The sequence below is a fragment of the Oncorhynchus gorbuscha genome, linkage group LG03 (assembly GCF_021184085.1).
Source record: "Oncorhynchus gorbuscha isolate QuinsamMale2020 ecotype Even-year linkage group LG03, OgorEven_v1.0, whole genome shotgun sequence".
NCBI lineage: Eukaryota > Metazoa > Chordata > Actinopteri > Salmoniformes > Salmonidae > Oncorhynchus > Oncorhynchus gorbuscha.
The window spans coordinates 107483315-107506550 of record NC_060175.1 but is presented as its reverse complement, the minus strand read 5'-3'; the positions used below and the strand labels follow the sequence as shown (position 1 = coordinate 107506550).

Sequence of the window (23236 nt, the reverse complement as noted above, 5' to 3'; positions counted from 1 at the left end):
GGTTGCGAGTTCAAACCCCCGAGCTGATAAGGTACAAATCTGTCGTTCTGCCCCTGAACAGGCAGTTAACCCACTGTTCCTAGGCCGTCATTGAAAATAAGAATTTGTTCTTAACTGACTTGCCTAGATAAATAAAGGTAAAATAAAAATAAATAAAAATGTGTAAACATCCTTTACTCCCTACCTTTCCCAGTGGGGAAAGGAGGGTGGCAGTGTCTGGAATCATTCTATGCTCCCTCTAATGTTGTTTCTATCTTAACCTATAGCCTCACTCTCATCTCCGTGAGTTTGTATTTAGAGTGGTTGTATCTAAATGACAATTTGATATATGCCTGTTGATTTGGAGGATTGGTTTATGGTTCTGGGGTTTGAGAAAGGAGAAAAAGCTGAACGATGAATTATGTCTATGCTGTCTGACTATGTGTGTTCTTTGCTATGAAGGATCCCATTTTGCCATTGTGTGGGGACTCTCAACTTTTCATTAGAGATACTGAACTGTTGAAAGTCAAAATGCTATTGCAAAAGCTTAATTATTATTAAAGGTGAAGATGAAGCATATCTCTGACTCGTGTGATTTGCTCTCTCATCAGTTGGTAATTAAGGAAATTTCCACGACACTGTTGAACTGAGACCATAGATTCTATCCAGCTGTTGAACTGAGACCATAGATTCTAACCAGCTGTTGAACTGAGACCATAGATTCTATCCAGCTGTTGAACTGAGACTATAGATTCTATCCAGCTGTTGAACTGAGACCATAGATTATATCCAGCTGTTGAACTGAGACCATAGATTCTAACCAGCTGTTGAACTGAGACCATAGATTCTAACCAGCTGTTGAACTGAGACCATAGATTCTATCCAGCTGTTGAACTGAGACCATAGATTCTAACCAGCTGTTGAACTGAGACCATAGATTCTAACCAGCTGTTGAACTGAGACCATAGATTCTATCCAGCTGTTGAACTGAGACCATAGATTATATCCAGCTGTTGAACTGAGACCATAGATTCTAACCAGCTGTTGAACTGAGACCATAGATTCTAACCAGCTGTTGAGCTGAGACCATAGATTCTATCCAGCTGTTGAACTGAGACCATAGATTCTAACCAGCTGTTGAACTGAGACCATAGATTCTAACCAGCTGTTGAACTGAGACCATAGATTCTATCCAGCTGTTGAACTGAGACCATAGATTATATCCAGCTGTTGAACTGAGACCATAGATTCTAACCAGCTGTTGAACTGAGACCATAGATTCTAACCAGCTGTTGAGCTGAGACCATAGATTATATCCAGCTGTTGAACTGAGACCATAGATTCTAACCAGCTGTTGAACTGAGACCATAGATTCTAACCAGCTGTTGAGCTGAGACCATAGATTCTATCCAGCTGTTGAACTGAGACCATAGATTCTAACCAGCTGTTGAACTGAGACCATAGATTCTAACCAGCTGTTGAACTGAGACCATAGATTCTATCCAGCTGTTGAACTGAGACCATAGATTCTATCCAGCTGTTGAACTGAGACCATAGATTCTATCCAGCTGTTGAACTGAGACCATAGATTCTATCCAGCTGTTGAACTGAGACCATAGATTCTATCCAGCTGTTGAACTGAGACCATAGATTCTATCCAGCTGTTGAAATGAGACCATAGATTCTATCCAGCTGTTGAAATGAGACCATAGATTCTATCCAGCTTGTTAACTGAGACCCCACCTCTGGCCTGCTCGCCTCCCTACCACTGAGGAAGTACAGCTCCCGCTCAGCCCAGTCAAAACTGTTCGCTGCCCTGGCCCCCCAATGGTGGAACAAACTCCCTCACGACGCCAGGACAGCGGAGTCAATCACCACCTTCCGGAGACACCTGAAACCCCACCTCTTTAAGGAATACCTAGGATAGGTTAAGTAATCCCTCTCACCCCACCCCCCTAAGTTTTAGATGCACTATTGTTAAGTGACTGTCCCACTGGATGTCATAAGGTGAATGCACCAATTTGTAAGTCGCTCTGGATAAGAGCGTCTGCTAAATGACTTAAATGTAAATGTAAATGTATTGACCATTATTCCTCTATTTAGCTGTTTGTCCTCTACATCTTCTGTGTTTTTATCTTCAAAATATACTGACCTGTTTCAATTCGCAAAGGCAATATCCCTGATCTGACCTGTTTCAATACGCAGAGACAATATCCCTGATCTGACCTGTTTCAATACACAGAGACAATATCCCTGATCTGACCTGTCTCAATACACAGAGACAATATCCCTGATCTGACCTGTTTCAATACACAGAGACAATATCCCTGATCTGACCTGTTTCAATACACAGAGACAATATCCCTGATCTGACCTGTTTCAATACACAGAGACAATATCCCTGATCTGACCTGTTTCAATACACAGAGACAATATCCCTGATCTGTACAATAAAGGCCTGATTGGTGAAATGCTGCAGAGATGGTTGTCCTTCTGGAAGGTTCTCCCATCTCCACAGAGGAACTCTTGTTACAGGTGGTTCTTCTGGAAGGTTCTCCCATCTCCACAGAGGAACTCTTGTTACAGGTGGTTCTTCTGGAAGGTTCTCCCATCTCCACAGAGGAACTCTTGTTACAGGTGGTTCTTCTGGAAGGTTCTCCCATCTCCACAGAGGAACTCTTGTTACAGGTGGTTCTTCTGGAAGGTTCTCCCATCTCCACAGAGGAACTCTTGTTACAGGTGGTTCTTCTGGAAGGTTCTCCCATCTCCACAGAGGAACTCTTGTTACAGGTGGTTCTTCTGGAAGGTTCTCCCATCTCCACAGAGGAACTAGTGTTACAGGTTGTCATGTGCCTTTTTGAATAGTCCAGAACAGGACACAGACATGTCTGATACGGTCGGTTTGGAATACGCAGCATAATCAATATCTTTGAGTGGTTTTTGTTTTTCCTATAATTCCCCCAAGAGCTCTACTTGCTGAGTCGGCCAGGACAGATGTTCTGTTTTGAAAGGTAATATGTTCATCAATAAAAATACCCAAATATGTGTAATTGCTAGTGAACTCAAGAATGTCTTCACTAAAACAAAACTGAAAAACACTTCTCTTAGTAACTGTTTTTCTCAAATGCATTATCTGTGTTTTAGTCTGGTTGATCAAGAGTCTCCATGTTTAACACCAAGACATTATCTGTGTTTTAGTCTGGTTGATCAAGAGTCTCCATGTTTAACACCAAGACATTATCTGTGTTTTAGTCTGGTTGATCAAGAGTCTCCATGTTTAACACCAAGACATTATCTGTGTTTTAGTCTGGTTGATCAAGAGTCTCCATGTTTAACACCAAGACATTATCTGTGTTTTAGTCTGGTTGATCAAGAGTCTCCATGTTTAACACCAAGACATTATCTGTGTTTTAGTCTGGTTGATCAAGAGTCTCCATGTTTAACACCAAGACATTATCTGTGTTTTAGTCTGGTTGATCAAGAGTCTCCATCTTTAACACCAAGACATTATCTGTGTTTTAGTCTGGTTGATCAAGAGTCTCCATCTTTAACACCAAGACATTATCTGTGTTTTAGTCTGGTTGATCGTGAGTCTCCATCTTTAACACCAAGACATTATCTGTGTTTTAGTCTGGTTGATCAAGAGTCTCCATCTTTAACACCAAGACATTATCTGTGTTTTAGTCTGGTTGATCACGAGTCTCCATCTTTAACACCAAGACATTATCTGTGTTTTAGTCTGGTTGATCAAGAGTCTCCATGTTTAACACCAAGACATTATCTGTGTTTAGTCTGGTTGATCACGAGTCTCCATCTTTAACACCAAGACATTATCTGTGTTTTAGTCTGGTTGATCAAGAGTCTCCATCTTTAACACCAAGTCATTATCTGTGTTTTAGTCTGGTTGATCATGAGTCTCTTTAACACCAAGACATTATCTGTGTTTTAGTCTGGTTGATCACAAGTCTCCATCTTTAACACCAAGACATTATCTGTGTTTTAGTCTGGTTGAACATGAGTCTCCATGTTTAATACCAACTGACTGCACATAATAAGATGTTCTGCAGGTCTTGTTCAGTTTCTGAATAAAATCATCATCATGTTAAAGGATACTCAGCATTTAATCATCATATCTTACTCCAGTATTTAACTGTTTCATTTATTTTGCCAAATCATTTATAAACAAAGCAAACAAAGTCTGTGATGAGGCGTCTCCTTGTTTTACACCCGAGAATGTGGGAAACCAATCTGTACGATATTCATTAACACCAGAATTTGGGATTTTGTAAAGGGACTGGATTGTGTTTTAAAAGTCCCCATCAACAACACCTGTCTTTAACAAACTATCGGGTCAAATATTCCTATTTACAAAATCAAAAGCATTCTGTGGAAATAAATGAATTGATTTTGATGAATATTTTATTATTTCAATAAATGACATAGAACTAGTCATGCATACGACCCACAAGGAGCCCTACAGTACGAGACTGGTCAGAAAGAGGTCAGCTACTATCCCATCCACCCCCCATCACCTAGCAACCTGCTAGCCCATCCATCACCTAGCAACCTGCTATCCCATCCACCACCCCTCACCTAGCAACCAACACCCATCCCCTAGAGACGTGCTATCCCATCTACCTCCCCTCACCTAGCAACCACCACCCATTCCCTAGAGACCTGCTATCCCATCCACCACCCCTCACCTAGCAACCTGATATACCATCAACCACCCCTCACCTAGCAAGCTGCTATCCCATCTACCACCCCTCACCTAGCAACCACCGCCCATCCCCTAGAGACCTGCTATCCCATCCACCACCCCTAACCTAGCAACCTGATATACCATCTACCACCCCTCACCTAGCAACCAACACCCAGCAACCTGTTATCCCATCCACCACCCATCACTTAGCAACCTGCTATCCTATCTACCACCCCTCACTTAGCAACCACCACCCATCCCCTAGAGACATGCTATCCCATCCACCACCCCTCACCTAGCAACCACCACCCATCTCCTAGAGACCTGCTATCCCATCCACCACCCATCACCTAGCAACCTGCTATCCCATCCACCAGCCATCACCTAGCAACCGGCAGCTCATTCTGTTATACCACTGATAGTCCTCTGCTGCTCTCTAGTGGTTGCTAACTTTACTACAGTCGCTGGCCTGCACACTGGTTTGTATTTATTAGTGCAGACCGTAGCATTACCTTTTGAAACAGAAAATGTAATGCTACAGTCAGAAGCTGGCTGACGTTATTTCAAACAGTTTTACCAGCTGGAGGCTGCAGAGAGGGATAACTTTACCAGCTGGTACTGGGAGGCTGAGGAGAGGGATAACTCTACCAGCTGGTACTGGGAGGCTGAGGAGAGGGATAACTCTACCAGCTGGTACTGGGAGGCTGAGGAGAGGGATAACTATACCAGCTGGTACTGGGAGGCTGAGGAGAGGGATCACTCTACCAGCTGGTACTGGGAGGCTGAGGAGAGGGATAACTATACCAGCTGGTACTGGGAGGCTGAGGAGAGGGGTCACTCTACCAGCTGGTACTGGGAGGCTGAGGAGAGGGAACACTATACCAGCTGGTACTGGGAGGCTGAGGAGAGGGATCACTCTACCAGCTGGTACTGGGAGGCTGAGGAGAGGGATCACTCTACCAGCTGGTACTGGGAGGCTGAGGAGAGGGATCACTCTACCAGCTGGTACTGGGAGGCTGAGGAGAGGGATCACTCTACCAGCTGGTACTGGGGGGCTGAGGAGAGGGATAACTCTACCAGCTGGTACTGGGAGGCTGAGGAGAGGGATCACTCCAGACTACAGGGTCTATGACAGCTATAATAACTACAATACCAGACTACAGGGTCTATGACAGCTATAATAACTACAATACCTCCAGACTACAGGGTCTATGACCACTATAATAACTACAATACCAGACTACAGGGTCTATGACAGCTATAATAACTACAATACCAGACTACAGGGTCTATGACAGCTATAATAACTACAATACCTCCAGACTACAGGGTCTATGATCACTATAATAACTACAATACCTCCAGACTACAGGGTCTATGACCGCTATAATAACTACAATACCTCCAGACTACAGGGTCTATGACCGCTATAATAACTACAATACCTCCAGACTACAGGGTCTATGACAGCTATAATAACTACAATACCTCCAGACTACAGGGTCTATGACCGCTATAATAACTACAATACCTCCAGACTACAGGGTCTATGACAGCTATAAGAACTACAATACCAGACTACAGGGTCTATGACCACTATAATAACTACAAAACCAGACTACAGGGTCTATGACAGCTATAATAACTACAATACCTCCAGACTACAGGGTCTATGACCACTATAATAACTACAATACCTCCAGACTACAGGGTCTATGACCGCTATAATAACTACAATACCTCCAGACTACAGGGTCTATGACAGCTATAATAACTACAATACCTCCAGACTACAGGGTCTATGACAGCTATAATAACTACAATACCTCCAGACTACAGGGTCTATGATCACTATAATAACTACAATACCTCCAGACTACAGGGTCTATGACCACTATAATAACTACAATACCAGACTACAGGGTCTATGACTGCTATAATAACTACAATACCTCCAGACTACAGGGTCTATGACAGCTATAATAACTACAATACCTCCAGACTACAGGGTCTATGACCGCTATAATAACTACAATACCTCCAGACTACAGGGTCTATGACAGCTATAAGAACTACAATACCAGACTACAGGGTCTATGACCACTATAATAACTACAAAACCAGACTACAGGGTCTATGACAGCTATAATAACTACAATACCTCCAGACTACAGGGTCTATGACCACTATAATAACTACAATACCTCCAGACTACAGGGTCTATGACCACTATAATAACTACAATACCTCCAGACTACAGGGTCTATGACAGCTATAATAACTACAATACCTCCAGACTACAGGGTCTATGATCACTATAATAACTACAATACCTCCAGACTACAGGGTCTATGACCACTATAATAACTACAATACCTCCAGACTACAGGGTCTATGACAGCTATAAGAACTACAATACCAGACTACAGGGTCTATGACCACTATAATAACTACAAAACCAGACTACAGGGTCTATGACCGCTATAATAACTACAATACCTCCAGACTACAGGGTCTATGACAGCTATAATAACTACAATACCTCCAGACTACAGGGTCTATGACCGCTATAATAACTACAATACCAGACTACAGGGTCTATGACAGCTATAATAACTACAATACCTCCAGACTACAGGGTCTATGACAGCTATAATAACTACAATACCAGACTACAGGGTCTATGACCACTATAATAACTACAATACATTTACATTTACATTTACATTTAAGTCATTTAGCAGACGCTCTTATCCAGAGCGACTTACAAATTGGTGCATTCACCTTATGACATCCAGTGGGACAGTCACTTTACAATAGTGCATCTAAATCTTAAAGGGGGTGAGAGGGATTACTTATCCTATCCTAGGTATTCCTTAAAGAGGTGGGGTTTCAGGTGTCTCCGGAAGGTGGTGATTGACTCCGCTGTCCTGGCGTCGTGAGGGAGTTTGTTCCACCATTGGGGGCCAGAGCAGCGAACAGTTTTGACTGGGCTGAGCGGGAGCTGTACTTCCTCAGTGGTAGGGAGGCGAGCAGGCCAGAGGTGGATGAACGCAGTGCCCTTGTTTGGGTGTAGGGCCTGATCAGAGCCTGGAGGTACTGAGGTGCCGTTCCCCTCACAGCTCCGTAGGCCAGCACCATGGTCTTGTAGCGGATGCGAGCTTCAACTGGAAGCCAGTGGAGAGAGCGGAGGAGGGTCGTGAGAGAACTTGGGAAGGTTGAACACCAGACGGGCTGCGGCGTTCTGGATGAGTTGAAGGGGTTTAATGGCACAGGCAGGGAGCCCAGCCAACAGCGAGTTGCAGTAATCCAGACGGGAGATGACAAGTGCCTGGATTAGGACCTGCGCCGCTTCCTGTGTGATAGGGTAACTCTGCGGATGTTGTAGAGCATGAACCTACAGGAACAGCCAGACTACACCGCCAGACTACAGGGTCTATGACAGCTATAAGAACTACAATAGCAGACTACAGGGTCTATGACAGCTATAAAAACTACAATACCAGACTACAGGGTCTATGACCACTATAATAACTACAATACCTCCAGACTACAGGGTCTATGACAGCTATAAGAACTACAATACCAGACTACAGGGTCTATGACCACTATAATAACTACAAAACCAGACTACAGGGTCTATGACCGCTATAATAACTACAATACCTCCAGACTACAGGGTCTATGACAGCTATAATAACTACAATACCTCCAGACTACAGGGTCTATGACCGCTATAATAACTACAATACCAGACTACAGGGTCTATGACAGCTATAATAACTACAATACCTCCAGACTACAGGGTCTATGACAGCTATAATAACTACAATACCAGACTACAGGGTCTATGACCACTATAATAACTACAATACATTTACATTTACATTTACATTTAAGTCATTTAGCAGACGCTCTTATCCAGAGCGACTTACAAATTGGTGCATTCACCTTATGACATCCAGTGGGACAGTCACTTTACAATAGTGCATCTAAATCTTAAAGGGGGGGGGTGAGAGGGATTACTTATCCTATCCTAGGTATTCCTTAAAGAGGTGGGGTTTCAGGTGTCTCCGGAAGGTGGTGATTGACTCCGCTGTCCTGGCGTCGTGAGGGAGTTTGTTCCACCATTGGGGGCCAGAGCAGCGAACAGTTTTGACTGGGCTGAGCGGGAGCTGTACTTCCTCAGTGGTAGGGAGGCGAGCAGGCCAGAGGTGGATGAACGCAGTGCCCTTGTTTGGGTGTAGGGCCTGATCAGAGCCTGGAGGTACTGAGGTGCCGTTCCCCTCACAGCTCCGTAGGCCAGCACCATGGTCTTGTAGCGGATGCGAGCTTCAACTGGAAGCCAGTGGAGAGAGCGGAGGAGCGGGGTGACGTGAGAGAACTTGGGAAGGTTGAACACCAGACGGGCTGCGGCGTTCTGGATGAGTTGAAGGGGTTTAATGGCACAGGCAGGGAGCCCAGCCAACAGCGAGTTGCAGTAATCCAGACGGGAGATGACAAGTGCCTGGATTAGGACCTGCGCCGCTTCCTGTGTGAGGCAGGGTCGTACTCTGCGGATGTTGTAGAGCATGAACCTACAGGAACGGGCCACCGCCAGACTACACCGCCAGACTACAGGGTCTATGACAGCTATAAGAACTACAATAGCAGACTACAGGGTCTATGACAGCTATAAAAACTACAATACCAGACTACAGGGTCTATGACCACTATAATAACTACAATACCTCCAGACTACAGGGTCTATGACAGCTATAATAACTACAATACCTCCAGACTACAGGGTCTATGACCGCTATAATAACTACAATACCAGACTACAGGGTTGACTTTTTTAATTACATTTTTAATTCATCTTTATTTAACCAGCTTACGCCCAATTTTTCAGTTTTTGATTTGTTAAAAAAGTTTGAAATATCCAATAAATGTCGTTCCACTTCATGATTGTGTCCCACTTGTTGTTGATTCTTCACAAAAAAATACAGTTTTATATCTTTATGTTTGAAGCCTGAAATGTGGCAAAAGGTCGCAAAGTTCAAGGGGGCCGAATACTTTCGCAAGGCACTCTAAATGTATCACTCCACCAAGTGTGTAAATGTATCCCTCCACCAAGTGTGTAAATGTATCCCTCCACCAAGTGTGTAAATGTATCCCTCCACCAAGTGTGTAAATGTATCCCTCCACCAAGTGTGTAAATGTATCCCTCCACCAAGTGTGTAAATGTATCCCTCCACCAAGTGTGTAAATGTATCCCTCCACCAAGTGTGTAAATATATCACTCCATCTATCAGTGTAATTAGGCTCCATGTCTGTCACTGTGTTGGGTAAATACCAACTAGTCTCTTTAGACAGATGGGTTGCCTCCCATAATGTACTAATGTTCCAGCAGACTGTTTTCTTAGGTGTGGGATTTCTGGGACTGAGGGCTCGTTTATTCAATCTGTATGGCTGAAGTTCAGCATTATAGTTGAAATGTAAACACAGCTGCCGTTAACCTGGGAACATTGTCTTTATTAAATTTGTATCACGCTGTAGCGCAGCTCTTCAGCACTATGAGTTTAATTGAGCCATAAGAACAACTGTCTCAGCTACATTATATACTGCTGCCCTCTAGTGGATAACAATGGAATGAACATGACACTGCTGCCCTCTAGTGGATAACAATGGAAATTCTTATTTACAATGGCGGCCTAGGAACTGTGGGTTAACTGACGACAGATCTTTACCTTGTCAGCTCGGGGATTCGATCAAGCAACCTTTCGGTTACTGGCCCAACGCTCTAACCACTACGCTACCTATTCACAAACAGTGAATGAATGGCCATCATGGTGAGAGAGGAGAGATGAGGGTTGCACTTGCAAAATTCCAAAATTCCCAAGTTTATCCAAAATTCCGGTTGGAAGATTCCAGGGAATCAGATAAGGAATACACATGAATCCTCCAACCAGGATTTCTGGAAAAGCTGGGAATTTTGGGAAGGCTACTGGAATTTTGCAACCCTATATGAGATATACGAGCCATTAGAACTATTCTACATAACTGTACCACTGTACCAGTGTGATCTGAAACACTCAACACTGCAAAACACACCAAAACACTGGACAGACTTCAAACAAGACTCAACTGCAAGAATCCTCACACACATCCTCCCGACTCTCACCAGACTCCACTGGCTCCCAGTTCAATAGAGGATCACCTTCAAATCACCACATGGACCTACTGACCTCCTTCACACTCCTACAATCCAACTCCTTTACTGGGCTCCTCTGACACTGTCCTGCTCAGGATCGACTGCTCTCATTGTATTTTGCGTTACTCTTTCCCAACTCTTTTACCGTACAACTATAAAGTCTGTTTTATTTCAGTATAGTTATTAAAAGAGCTGCGCAAACTTGCTCAACATTTCAATATTCGCATATTTCCACTTTTCAAAGCCATTATACCCTTACACACGTGTGTGCTGCAACATTTATGTTGATGAAAACCTACATCCACTAGGTGGCGATGTACGATGTGGGAGTAGAATTAACTTCAGGTTCACCATAGAAGAAGTAAACGGAAACAATAAAAAGACGTTCATCCTTCCTGTCACAACTCTCACAACGTTTAGCGTCTGTTTCAGACTTCAAGTAAGTAATGATGATTATTGGTTTTTATTATTATTATTTAAATGCCTTATACAAGGTTTGACCTACAAAATTGATTTGATATGCTGTGAAAACTGGCTAATATATAACTGACACTTCGATTTACATGACGCGAAAAAGATTAGTTAACTGCTATCTTTAGGTTCTCGCAAAAGTTGACATGATCTTTCAGATATTTTTTTTGTTGCTGAAATGAAAGTTGATATTATTTCCTATTTGTTAGTAACGGTCCCCCAGTGGGAGTCTGGCGTTGCAGGTGTTCTACTAACTGAGCCACACGGACCACCAGACGGTCAACCAACGCATACATAATACATATCGGACGCTTGCTGTACGCAGAACGCACCGCAGCCGAGCGCGGTAAAAAAAAAAACACACCAACGAAGCGTTGCGTTTCCACTCCATTGACAATGAATGACTTCCGTCAGAACGCGAAGAGTTTAAACGCGTCTGGTGGACATGAGGCGTCAAGTCCCACTACGGACTGGGGATTAACACAAACACTGGTACTAAAACCAAATATATTGATCTGTTTTTTTTAAAGTATCGATTTTGTGAGATCGCGATGACTGTAAACTTTAATAGTAACATCAGAAATCTGAGGTTAAAAGGTGTATTTCCTGTAAATATTGTGTGCTGCAAACTTTACTCAGTGTAATGCGTCCACGTAGGGGAATTACGTGTTATATAACATCATGAAATACGTCAAAGTAATTAAATATTACAATAAGTGATGACGGTAAATATAGCACTCTATTTTTTCCATTTGTAAACATAAACATCTAACCTTAATTTAACTAGTGAAGTTAATTAAGAACAAATGGTTGTTTACAATGCTGGCCAACACCGGCACAAACCCGGACGATGCTGGGACAATGTCCCTATGGGACTCCCAGTCACGGCTGGTTGTGATTCAGCCTGGAATCAAACCAGGGTCTGTAGTGACGCCTCTAGCACTGAGATGCAGGGCCTTAAACCTCTGTGTCACCCGGGAGGGCCCTACTTTGACCATGCAGAGAGTTTAAACATCGTCTGAGCAATATTTAAGCAGGCGCTCTAGACTAGAGCCTCCATGGGGTCCGTGCAGCATGCTGAAAGTCTGACGTCCCTACAACTGTAATTGACAATGTCTACCAAAGCTACATGAAAAGACTATCAACCTTACAATCCCATCTACATCTAAGTTAGCCACCTAGCTATCATGCTGATTGCTAACCCTGTCTGTCTATCTTGTCTGAGTTGGGGGGGTTGAGGACTTTTCAGGTGAAATGTATATTTTCTATTTTATTCATGCAACATGATAGTCATCTTGAGTGATTTCCAGAATCACAATTTAACCCTGTAATCCGTCCTCTTTGCTGTAGAATGCGTTACGTGGCCGCCTACCTGTTGGCAGCGCTGGGTGGCAACACCAACCCCAGCAGTCAGAACATCAAGGACATCCTGGGCAGCGTTGGCATCGAGGCTGATGACCAGCGCCTGGCTAAGGTGGGACACAGAGAGAGACAGCTGGTAGTAAACCCTCACTCTGTGGGACACACAGAGAGAGAGACGGCTGGTAGTAAACCCTCACACTGTGGGACACACACAGAGGGAGACAGCTGGTAGTAAACCCTCACTCTGTGGGACACACACAGAGAGAGACAGCTGGTAGTTAACCCTCACTCTGTGGGATACATAGAGAGAGAGAGACAGCTGGTAGTTAACCCTCACTCTGTGGGACACCGAGAGAGACAGCTGGTAGTAAACCCTCACTCTGTGGGACACACAGAGAGAGAGAGACAGCTGGTAGTAAACCCTCACTCTGTGGGACACACAGAGAGAGACAGCTGGTAGTAAACCCTCACTCTGTGGGACACACAGAGAGAGAGACACAGCTGGTAGTAAACCCTCACTCTGTGGGACACACAGAGAGAGAGAGAGACAGCTGGTAGTTAACCCTCACTCTGTGGGACACACAGAGAGAGACAGCTGGTAGTAAACCCTCACTCTGTGGGACACCGAGAGAGACTGCTGGTAGTAAACCCTCACTCTGTGGGACACACAGAGAGAGAGAGAGACAGCTGGTAGTAAACCCTCACTCTGTGGGACACACAGAGAGAGAGAGACAGCTGGTAGTAAACCCTCACTCTGTGGGACACACAGAGAGAGAGAGACAGCTGGTAGTAAACCCTCACTCTGTGGGACACACAGAGAGAGAGACAGCTGGTAGTAAACCCTCACTCTGTGGGACACACAGAGAGAGAGAGACAGCTGGTAGTAAACCCTCACTCTGTGGGACACACAGAGAGAGAGAGACAGCTGGTAGTTAACCCTCACTCTGTGGGACACACAGAGAGAGAGACAGCTGGTAGTAAACCCTCACTCTGTGGGACACACAGAGAGAGAGACAGCTGGTAGTAAACCCTCACTCTGTGGGACACACAGAGAGAGAGACAGCTGGTAGTAAACCCTCACTCTGTGGGACACACAGAGAGAGAGAGACAGCTGGTAGTTAACCCTCACTCTGTGGGACACACAGAGAGAGACAGCTGGTAGTAAACCCTCACTCTGTTGTGATGTTGAGTTATTCCACTACAGGTCATCAGTGAGCTGATGGGAAAAGATATCAATGAAGTCCTGAACGCAGGTAAACATCTGTCTGGTTCCCTCCCACACTCCCTATTCCCTCCCACACTCCCTATTCCCTCCCACACGCCCTATTCCCTCCCACACGCCCTATTCCCTCCCACACGCCCTATTCCCTCCCACACGCCCTATTCCCTCCCACACGCCCTATTCCCTCCCACACTCCCTATTCCCTCCCACACTCCCTATTCCCTCCCGCACGCCCTATTCCCTCCCGCACGCCCTATTCCCTCCCGCACGCCCTATTCCCTCCCGCACGCCCTATTCCCTCCCGCACTCCCCGCACTCCCTATTCCCTCCCGCACGCCCTATTCCCTCCCGCACGCCCTATTCCCTCCCGCACGCCCTATTCCCTCCCGCACGCCCTATTCCCTCCCGCACGCCCTATTCCCTCCCGCACGCCCTATTCCCTCCCGCACGCCCTATTCCCTCCCGCACGCCCTATTCCCTCCCGCACGCCCTATTCCCTCCCGCACGCCCTATTCCCTCCCGCACGCCCTATTCCCTCCCTCACTCCCTATTCCCTCCCGCACTCCCTATTCCCTCCCGCACTCCCTATTCCCTCCCGCACTCCCCACACTCCCTATTCCCTCCCACACTCCCCACACTCCCTATTCCCTCCCACACTCCCTATTCCCTCCCGCACTCCCCGCACGCCCTATTCCCTCCCACACGCCCTATTCCCTCCCACACTCCCTATTCCCTCCCGCACTCCCTATTCCCTCCCGCACTCCCTATTCCCTCCCGCACTCCCTATTCCCTCCCGCACTCCCCGCACTCCCTATTCTCTCCCGCACTCCCTATTCCCTCCCGCACGCCCTATTCTCTCCCGCACGCCCTATTCTCTCCCGCACGCCCTATTCCCTCCCGCACGCCCTATTCCCTCCCGCACGCCCTATTCCCTCCCGCACGCCCTATTCCCTCCCGCACGCCCTATACCCTCCCGCACGCCCTATACCCTCCCGCACGCCCTCCCGCACGCCCTATTCCCGCCCGCACGCCCTATTCCCTCCCACATGGAACCCTATTCCCTCCCACATGGAACCCTATTCCCTCCCACATGGAACCCTATTCCCTCCCACATGGAACCCTATTCCCTCCCACATGGAACCCTATTCCCTCCCACATGGAACCCTATTCCCTCCCACATGGAACCCTATTCCCTCCCACATGGAACCCTATTCCCTCCCACATGGAACCCTATTCCCTCCCACATGGAACCCTATTCCCTCCCACATGGAACCCTATTCCCTCCCACATGGAACCCTATTCCCTCCCACATGGAACCCTATTCCCTCCCACATGGAACCCTATTCCCTCCCACATGGAACCCTATTCCCTCCCACATGGAACCCTATTCCCTCCCACATGGAACCCTATTCCCTCCCACATGGAACCCTATTCCCTCCCTATTCCCTCCCACACGCCCTATACTCTCCCACACGCCCTATTCCCTCCCTATTCCCTCCCACACGCCCTATTCCCTCCCACACTCCCTATTCCCTCCCACAGATCTAGGATCAGCTTCCCATTCTGTTTCTAGAGCAGCTTAACGGTAGAGGACTTTATTGGTCCCTGGTCAGCGCTAGAGGACTGTATTGGTCCCTTCCCCTGGCCAGCGCTAGAGGACTGTATTGGGTCCCCGGTCAGCGCTAGAGGACTGTATTGGGTCCCCGGTCAGCGCTAGAGGACTGTATTGGGTCCCCGGTCAGCGCTAGAGGACTGTATTGGGTCCCCGGTCAGCGCTAGAGGACTGTATTGGGTCCCCGGTCAGCGCTAGAGGACTGTATTGGGTCCCCGGTCAGCGCTAGAGGACTGTATTGGGTCCCCGGTCAGCGCTAGAGGACTGTATTGGGTCCCCGGTCAGCGCTAGAGGACTGTATTGGGTCCCCGGTCAGCGCTAGAGGACTGTATTGGGTCCCCGGTCAGCGCTAGAGGACTGTATTGGGTCCCCGGTCAGCGCTAGAGGACTGTATTGGGTCCCCGGTCAGCGCTAGAGGATTGGGTCCCCGGTATTGGGTCCCCGGTCAGCGCTAGAGGACTGTATTGGGTCCCCGGTCAGCGCTAGAGGACTGTATTGGGTCCCCGGTCAGCGCTAGAGGACTGTATTGGGTCCCCGGTCAGCGCTAGAGGACTGTATTGGGTCCCCGGTCAGCGCTAGAGGACTGTATTGGGTCCCCGGTCAGCGCTAGAGGACTGTATTGGGTCCCCGGTCAGCGCTAGAGGACTGTATTGGGTCCCCGGTCAGCGCTAGAGGACTGTATTGGGTCCCCGGTCAGCGCTAGAGGACTGTATTGGGTCCCCGGTCAGCGCTAGAGGACTGTATTGGGTCCCCGGTCAGCGCTAGAGGACTGTATTGGGTCCCCGGTCAGCGCTAGAGGACTGTATTGGGTCCCCGGTCAGCGCTAGAGGACTGTATTGGGTCCCCGGTCAGCGCTAGAGGACTGTATTGGGTCCCCGGTCAGCGCTAGAGGACTGTATTGGGTCCCCGGTCAGCGCTAGAGGACTGTATTGGGTCCCCGGTCAGCGCTAGAGGACTGTATTGGGTCCCCGGTCAGCGCTAGAGGACTGTATTGGGTCCCCGGTCAGCGCTAGAGGACTGTATTGGGTCCCCGGTCAGCGCTAGAGGCCTGTATTGGGTCCCCGGTCAGCGCTAGAGGCCTGTATTGGGTCCCCGGTCAGCGCTAGAGGACTGTATTGGGTCCCCGGTCAGCGCTAGAGGACTGTATTGGGTCCCCGGTCAGCGCTAGAGGACTGTATTGGGTCCCCGGTCAGCGCTAGAGGACTGTATTGGGTCCCCGGTCAGCGCTAGAGGACTGTATTGGGTCCCCGGTCAGCGCTAGAGGACTGTATTGGGTCCCCGGTCAGCGCTAGAGGACTGTATTGGGTCCCCGGTCAGCGCTAGAGGACTGTATGGGTCCCCGGTCAGCGCTAGAGGACTGTATTGGGTCCCCGGTCAGCGCTAGAGGACTGTATTGGGTCCCCGGTCAGCGCTAGAGGACTGTATTGGGTCCCCGGTCAGCGCTAGAGGATTGTATTGGTCCCCGGTCAGCGGTAGAGGACTGTATTGGGTCCCCGGTCAGCGGTAGAGGACTGTATTGGGTCCCCGGTCAGCGCTAGAGGACTGTATTGGTCCCTTCCCCTGGTCAGCGCTAGAGGACTGTATTGGTCCCTTCCCCTGGTCAGTGGTAGAGGACTGTATTGGTCCCTTCCCCTGGTCAGTGGTAGAGGACTGTATTGGTCCCTTCCCCTGGTCAGTGGTAGAGGACTGTATTGGGTCCCATTCTAGACTCATCCTCTGACTCATTAGAAATAGCAGTGTCTGCTTCCCTCTCCCTGTACCCTACCGCTCTGGTTCCCTGTACCCTACCGCTCTGTCAGTCTTGGCAGATTTAGTTGTTTCTGTGTATGATTGTTATATTGGTGAGTGTATCATTCTCAGGGGCTCAGTTTCCCTAGGATCTGCTTCCCATTCTCAGGGGCTCAGTTTCCCTAGGATCTGCTTCCCATTCTCAGGGGCTCAGTTTCCCTAGGATCTGCTTCCCATTCTCAGGGGCTCAGTTTCCCTAGGATCTGCTTCCCATTCTCAGGGGCTCAGTTTCCCTAGGATCTGCTTCCCATTCTCAGGGGTTCAGTTTCCCTTGATAAAGATCTAGGATCAGCTTCCCATTCTCCAGATCCCAACTTTAGTTGGGGAAAATGGTGAACTGAACCAAGGTCAGCATCTAGTGGCTACTTCCCCTTACTCTGTGTAGCTCTAGTCTAACCCATGTCTGTCTGTAGGAATGTCCAAGTTGGCCTCCGTGCCAGTAGGGGGGGCTGTGGCGGTGTCAGCGGCTGGTGGATCTGCTGCTGATGCTCCTGGGGCTGCTCCTGCCTGTGAGAACCAATCTCGATGGGAAGATCTCAACTGCATTTTCCTCACAGCCTCATCTCCTTTACAAACCCCATTGGATGAGAAAGCCAGAGGTCCCTCTTTGACCTTTTTTCAATGGGTTTTGAGGAGGAGATGAGAGGATGTGGAAAATGCAATTGAGATTCCCCCTGTATCTGTCTCTCTGTTTTGGTCTCTCTCCCCCTTTCACATTGTGTCTCTCTCCCCCTTTCACATTGTCTCTCTCTCCCCCTTTCACATTGTGTCTCTCTCCCCCTTTCACATTGTCTCTCTCTCCCCCTTTCACATTGTCTCTCTCTCCCCCTTTCACATTGTCTCTCTCTCCCCCTTTCACATTGTCTCTCTCTCCCCCTTTCACATTGTCTCTCTCTCTCCCCCTTTCACATTGTCTCTCTCTCTCCCCCTTTCACATTGTCTCTCTCTCTCCCCCTTTCACATTGTCTCTCTCTCTCTCCCCTTTCACATTGTCTCTCTCTCTCTCTCCCCTTTCACATTGTGTCTCTCTCTCTCTCCCCCTTTCACATTGTGTCTCTCTCTCTCTCCCCCTTTCACATTGTCTCTCTCTCTCTCCCCTTTCACATTGTGTCTCTCTCTCTCTCCCCTTTCACATTGTGTCTCTCTCTCTCTCCCCCTTTCACATTGTGTCTCTCTCTCTCTCCCCTTTCACATTGTGTCTCTCTCTCTCTCTCCCTTTCACATTGTGTCTCTCTCTCTCTCTCCCTTTCACATTGTGTCTCTCTCTCTCTCTCCCTTTCACATTGTGTCTCTCTCTCTCTCTCCCTTTCACATTGTGTCTCTCTCTCTCTCTCCCTTTCACATTGTGTCTCTCTCTCTCCCTTTCACATTGTGTCTCTCTCTCCCTTTCACATTGTGTCTCTCTCTCCCCCTTTCACATTGTGTCTCTCTCTCCCCCTTTCACATTGTGTCTCTCTCTCTCCCCCTTTCACATTGTGTCTCTCTCTCTCTCCCCCTTTCACATTGTGTCTCTCTCTCTCTCCCCCTTTCACATTGTGTCTCTCTCTCTCTCCCCCTTTCACATTGTGTCTCTCTCTCTCTCCCCCTTTCACATTGTGTCTCTCTCTCTCCCCCTTTCACATTGTGTCTCTCTCTCTCTCCCCTTTCACATTGTGTCTCTCTCTCTCTCTCCCTTTCACATTGTGTCTCTCTCTCTCTCCCCCTTTCACATTGTGTCTCTCTCTCTCCCCCTTTCACATTGTGTCTCTCTCTCTCTCCCCCTTTCACATTGTGTCTCTCTCTCTCTCCCCCTTTCACATTGTGTCTCTCTCTCTCCCCCTTTCACATTGTGTCTCTCTCTCTCTCCCCTTTCACATTGTGTCTCTCTCTCTCTCCCCCTTTCACATTGTGTCTCTCTCTCTCTCCCCCTTTCACATTGTGTCTCTCTCTCTCTCCCCCTTTCACATTGTGTCTCTCTCTCTCCCCCTTTCACATTGTGTCTCTCTCTCTCTCCCCCTTTCACATTGTGTCTCTCTCTCTCTCCCCCTTTCACATTGTGTCTCTCTCTCTCTCTCTCCCCTTTCACATTGTGTCTCTCTCTCTCTCTCCCCTTTCACATTGTGTCTCTCTCCCTTTCACATTGTGTCTCTCTCTCTCTCCCCCTTTCACATTGTCTCTCTCTCTCTCCCCTTTCACATTGTGTCTCTCTCTCCCCCTTTCACATTGTGTCTCTCTCTCTCCCCCTTTCACATTGTGTCTCTCTCTCTCTCCCCTTTCACATTGTGTGTCTCTCTCCCCCTTTCACATTGTCTCTCTCTCTCCCCCTTTCACATTGTGTCTCTCTCTCCCCCTTTCACATTGTGTGTCTCTCTCTCTCTCCCTTTCACATTGTGTCTCTCTCTCTCTCCCTTTCACATTGTGTCTCTCTCTCTCTCTCCCTTTCACATTGTGTCTCTCTCTCTCTCTCCCTTTCACATTGTGTCTCTCTCTCCCTTTCACATTGTGTCTCTCTCTCCCTTTCACATTGTGTCTCTCTCTCCCTTTCACATTGTGTCTCTCTCTCCCTTTCACATTGTGTCTCTCTCTCCCTTTCACATTGTCTCTCTCTCTCCCTTTCACATTGTCTCTCTCTCTCCCCCTTTCACATTGTCTCTCTCTCTCCCCCTTTCACATTGTCTCTCTCTCTCCCCCTTTCACATTGTCTCTCTCTCCCCCTTTCACATTGTCTCTCTCTCCCCCTTTCACATTGTCTCTCTCTCTCCCCCTTTCACATTGTCTCTCTCTCCCCCTTTCACATTGTTTCTCTCCCCCTTTCACATTGTCTCTCTCTCCCCCTTTCACATTGTCTCTCTCTCCCCCTTTCACATTGTCTCTCTCTCCCCCTTTCACATTGTCTCTCTCTCTCTCCCCTTTCACATTGTCTCTCTCTCTCTCCCCCTTTCACATTGTCTCTCTCTCTCTCCCCTTTCACATTGTCTCTCTCTCTCTCCCCTTTCACATTGTCTCTCTCTCTCTCCCCCTTTCACATTGTCTCTCTCTCTCTCCCCCTTTCACATTGTCTCCCCTTTCTCTCTCTCCCCCTTTCACATTGTCTCTCTCTCTCTCTCCCCCTTTCACATTGTCTCTCTCTCTCCCCCTTTCACATTGTCTCTCTCTCTCTCCCCTTTCACATTGTGTCTCTCTCTCTCTCTCCCCTTTCACATTGTCTCTCTCTCTCTCTCCCCTTTCACATTGTGTCTCTCTCTCTCTCTCCCCTTTCACATTGTGTCTCTCTCTCTCTCCCCCTTTCACATTGTGTCTCTCTCTCTCTCCCCCTTTCACATTGTGTCTCTCTCTCTCTCCCCTTTCACATTGTGTCTCTCTCTCTCTCCCCTTTCACATTGTCTCCCTTTCCCATTGTGTCTCTCTCTCTCCCCCTTTCACATTGTGTCTCTCTCTCTCTCCCCCTTTCACATTGTGTCTCTCTCTCTCTCCCCCTTTCACATTGTGTCTCTCTCTCTCTCCCCCTTTCACATTGTCTCTCTCTCCCCCTTTCACATTGTGTCTCTCTCTCTCTCCCCTTTCACATTGTGTCTCTCTCTCTCTCCCCTTTCACATTGTGTCTCTCTCTCTCTCCCCTTTCACATTGTGTCTCTCTCTCTCTCCCCTTTCACATTGTGTCTCTCTCTCTCTCCCCCTTTCACATTGTGTGTCTCTCTCTCTCTCTCCCCCTTTCACATTGTGTCTCTCTCTCTCTCCCCCTTTCACATTGTGTCTCTCTCTCTCTCTCCCCCTTTCACATTGTGTCTCTCTCTCTCTCTCCCCCTTTCACATTGTGTCTCTCTCTCTCTCCCCTTTCACATTGTGTCTCTCTCTCTCTCTCCCCTTTCACATTGTGTCTCTCTCTCTCTCTCCCCCTTTCACATTGTGTCTCTCTCTCTCTCTCCCCTTTCACATTGTGTCTCTCTCTCTCTCTCCCCCTTTCACATTGTGTCTCTCTCTCTCTCTCCCCCTTTCACATTGTGTCTCTCTCTCTCTCTCTCCCCTTTCACATTGTGTCTCTCTCTCTCTCTCCCCTTTCACATTGTGTCTCTCTCTCTCTCTCCCCTTTCACATTGTGTCTCTCTCTCTCTCCCCCTTTCACATTGTGTCTCTCTCTCTCTCTCCCCCTTTCACATTGTGTCTCTCTCTCTCTCTCCCCCTTTCACATTGTGTCTCTCTCTCTCTCTCCCCTTTCACATTGTGTCTCTCTCTCTCTCCCCCTTTCACATTGTGTCTCTCTCTCTCTCTCCCCTTTCACATTGTGTCTTTCTCTCTCTCTCTCCCCCTTTCACATTGTGTCTCTCTCTCTCTCCCCCTTTCACATTGTGTCTCTCTCTCTCTCCCCCTTTCACATTGTGTCTCTCTCTCTCTCCCCCTTTCACATTGTGTCTCTCTCTCTCTCCCCTTTCACATTGTGTCTCTCTCTCTCTCCCCTTTCACATTGTGTCCCCCTTTCATTGTGTCTCTCTCTCTCCCCTTTCACATTGTGTCTCTCTCTCTCTCCCCCTTTCACATTGTGTCTCTCTCTCTCTCCCCCTTTCACATTGTGTCTCTCTCTCTCTCCCCCTTTCACATTGTGTCTCTCTCTCTCTCCCCCTTTCACATTGTGTCTCTCTCTCTCTCCCCCTTTCACATTGTGTCTCTCTCTCTCTCCCCCTTTCACATTGTGTCTCTCTCTCTCTCCCTTTCACATTGTGTCTCTCTCTCTCTCCCCTTTCACATTGTGTCTCTCTCTCTCTCCCCCTTTCACATTGTGTCTCTCTCTCTCTCCCCTTTCACATTGTGTCTCTCTCTCTCTCCCCCTTTCACATTGTGTCTCTCTCTCTCTCTCTTTCACATTGTGTCTCTCTCTCTCTCTCTCTCACATTGTGTCTCTCTCTCTCTCTCCCTTTCACATTGTGTCTCTCTCTCTCTCTCCCTTTCACATTGTCTCTCTCTCTCTCTCTCTTTCACATTGTCTCTCTCTCTCTCCCCCTTTCACATTGTCTCTCTCTCTCTCCCTTTCACATTGTGTCTCTCTCTCTCCCCCCTTTCACATTGTGTCTCTCTCTCTCCCCCTTTCACATTGTGTCTCTCTCTCTCTCCCCCTTTCATTGTCTCTCTCTCCCCCTTTCACATTGTCTCTCTCTCTCTCTCCCCCTTTCACATTGTCTCTCTCTCTCCCCCTTTCACATTGTCTCTCTCTCCTCTCTCATTGTCTCTCTCCCCTTTCACATTGTCTCTCTCCCCCTTTCACATTGTCTCTCTCTCTCTCCCTTTCACATCTCTCTCTCTCCCCTTTCATTGTCTCTCCCTCTCCCCCTTTCACATTGTCTCTCTCTCTCTCTCTCTCTCCCCCTTTCTCATTGTCTCTCTCCCCTTTCACATTGTGTCTCTCTCTCTCTCTCTCCCCCTTTCACATTGTGTCTCTCTCTCTCCCCTTTCACATTGTCTCTCTCTCCCCCTTTCACATTTGTCTCTCTCTCTCTCTCCCCTTTCACATTGTCTCTCTCTCTCTCCCCCCTTTCACATTGTCTCTCCCCCTTTCACATTGTCTCTCCCCCTTTCACATTGTGTCTCTCTCTCTCCCCCTTTCACATTGTGTCTCTCTCTCTCATGTGTCTCTCCCTTTCACATTGTGTCTCTCTCTCTCCCCCTTTCACATTTGTCTCTCCCCCTTTCTCTCTCTCTCCCCTTTCACATTGTGTCTCTCTCTCTCCCCCTTTCACATTGTCTCTCTCTCTCTCTCTCTCTCCCTTTCACATTGTGTCTCTCCCCCTTTCACATTGTCTCTCTCTCTCTCTCTCTCTCCCTTTCACATTGTGTCTCTCTCACATTGTCTCTCTCTCTCCCCCTTTCACATTGTGTCTCTCTCTCTCTTCCCCTTTCACATTGTGTCTCTCTCTCTCCCCCTTTCACATTGTCTCT

At 47.8% G+C, this 23236-nt stretch overlaps 1 protein-coding gene across 1 annotated transcript in view; it reads left to right on the top strand.

The window, feature by feature from the left end:
- Positions 1 to 11225: 11225 nt before the first annotated feature.
- Positions 11226 to 23236, top strand: part of LOC124032425 (60S acidic ribosomal protein P2-like) — a 23523-nt gene continuing 11512 nt past the window's right edge. Inside the window, exons 1-4 of the mRNA XM_046344817.1 lie at positions 11226 to 11313; positions 12696 to 12819; positions 13912 to 13960; positions 17743 to 17838. Coding sequence (XP_046200773.1) covers positions 12697 to 12819; positions 13912 to 13960; positions 17743 to 17838 — 268 coding nt within the window. The 5' untranslated portion in view covers positions 11226 to 11313; position 12696. The remainder of the gene's footprint in view (positions 11314 to 12695; positions 12820 to 13911; positions 13961 to 17742; positions 17839 to 23236) is intronic.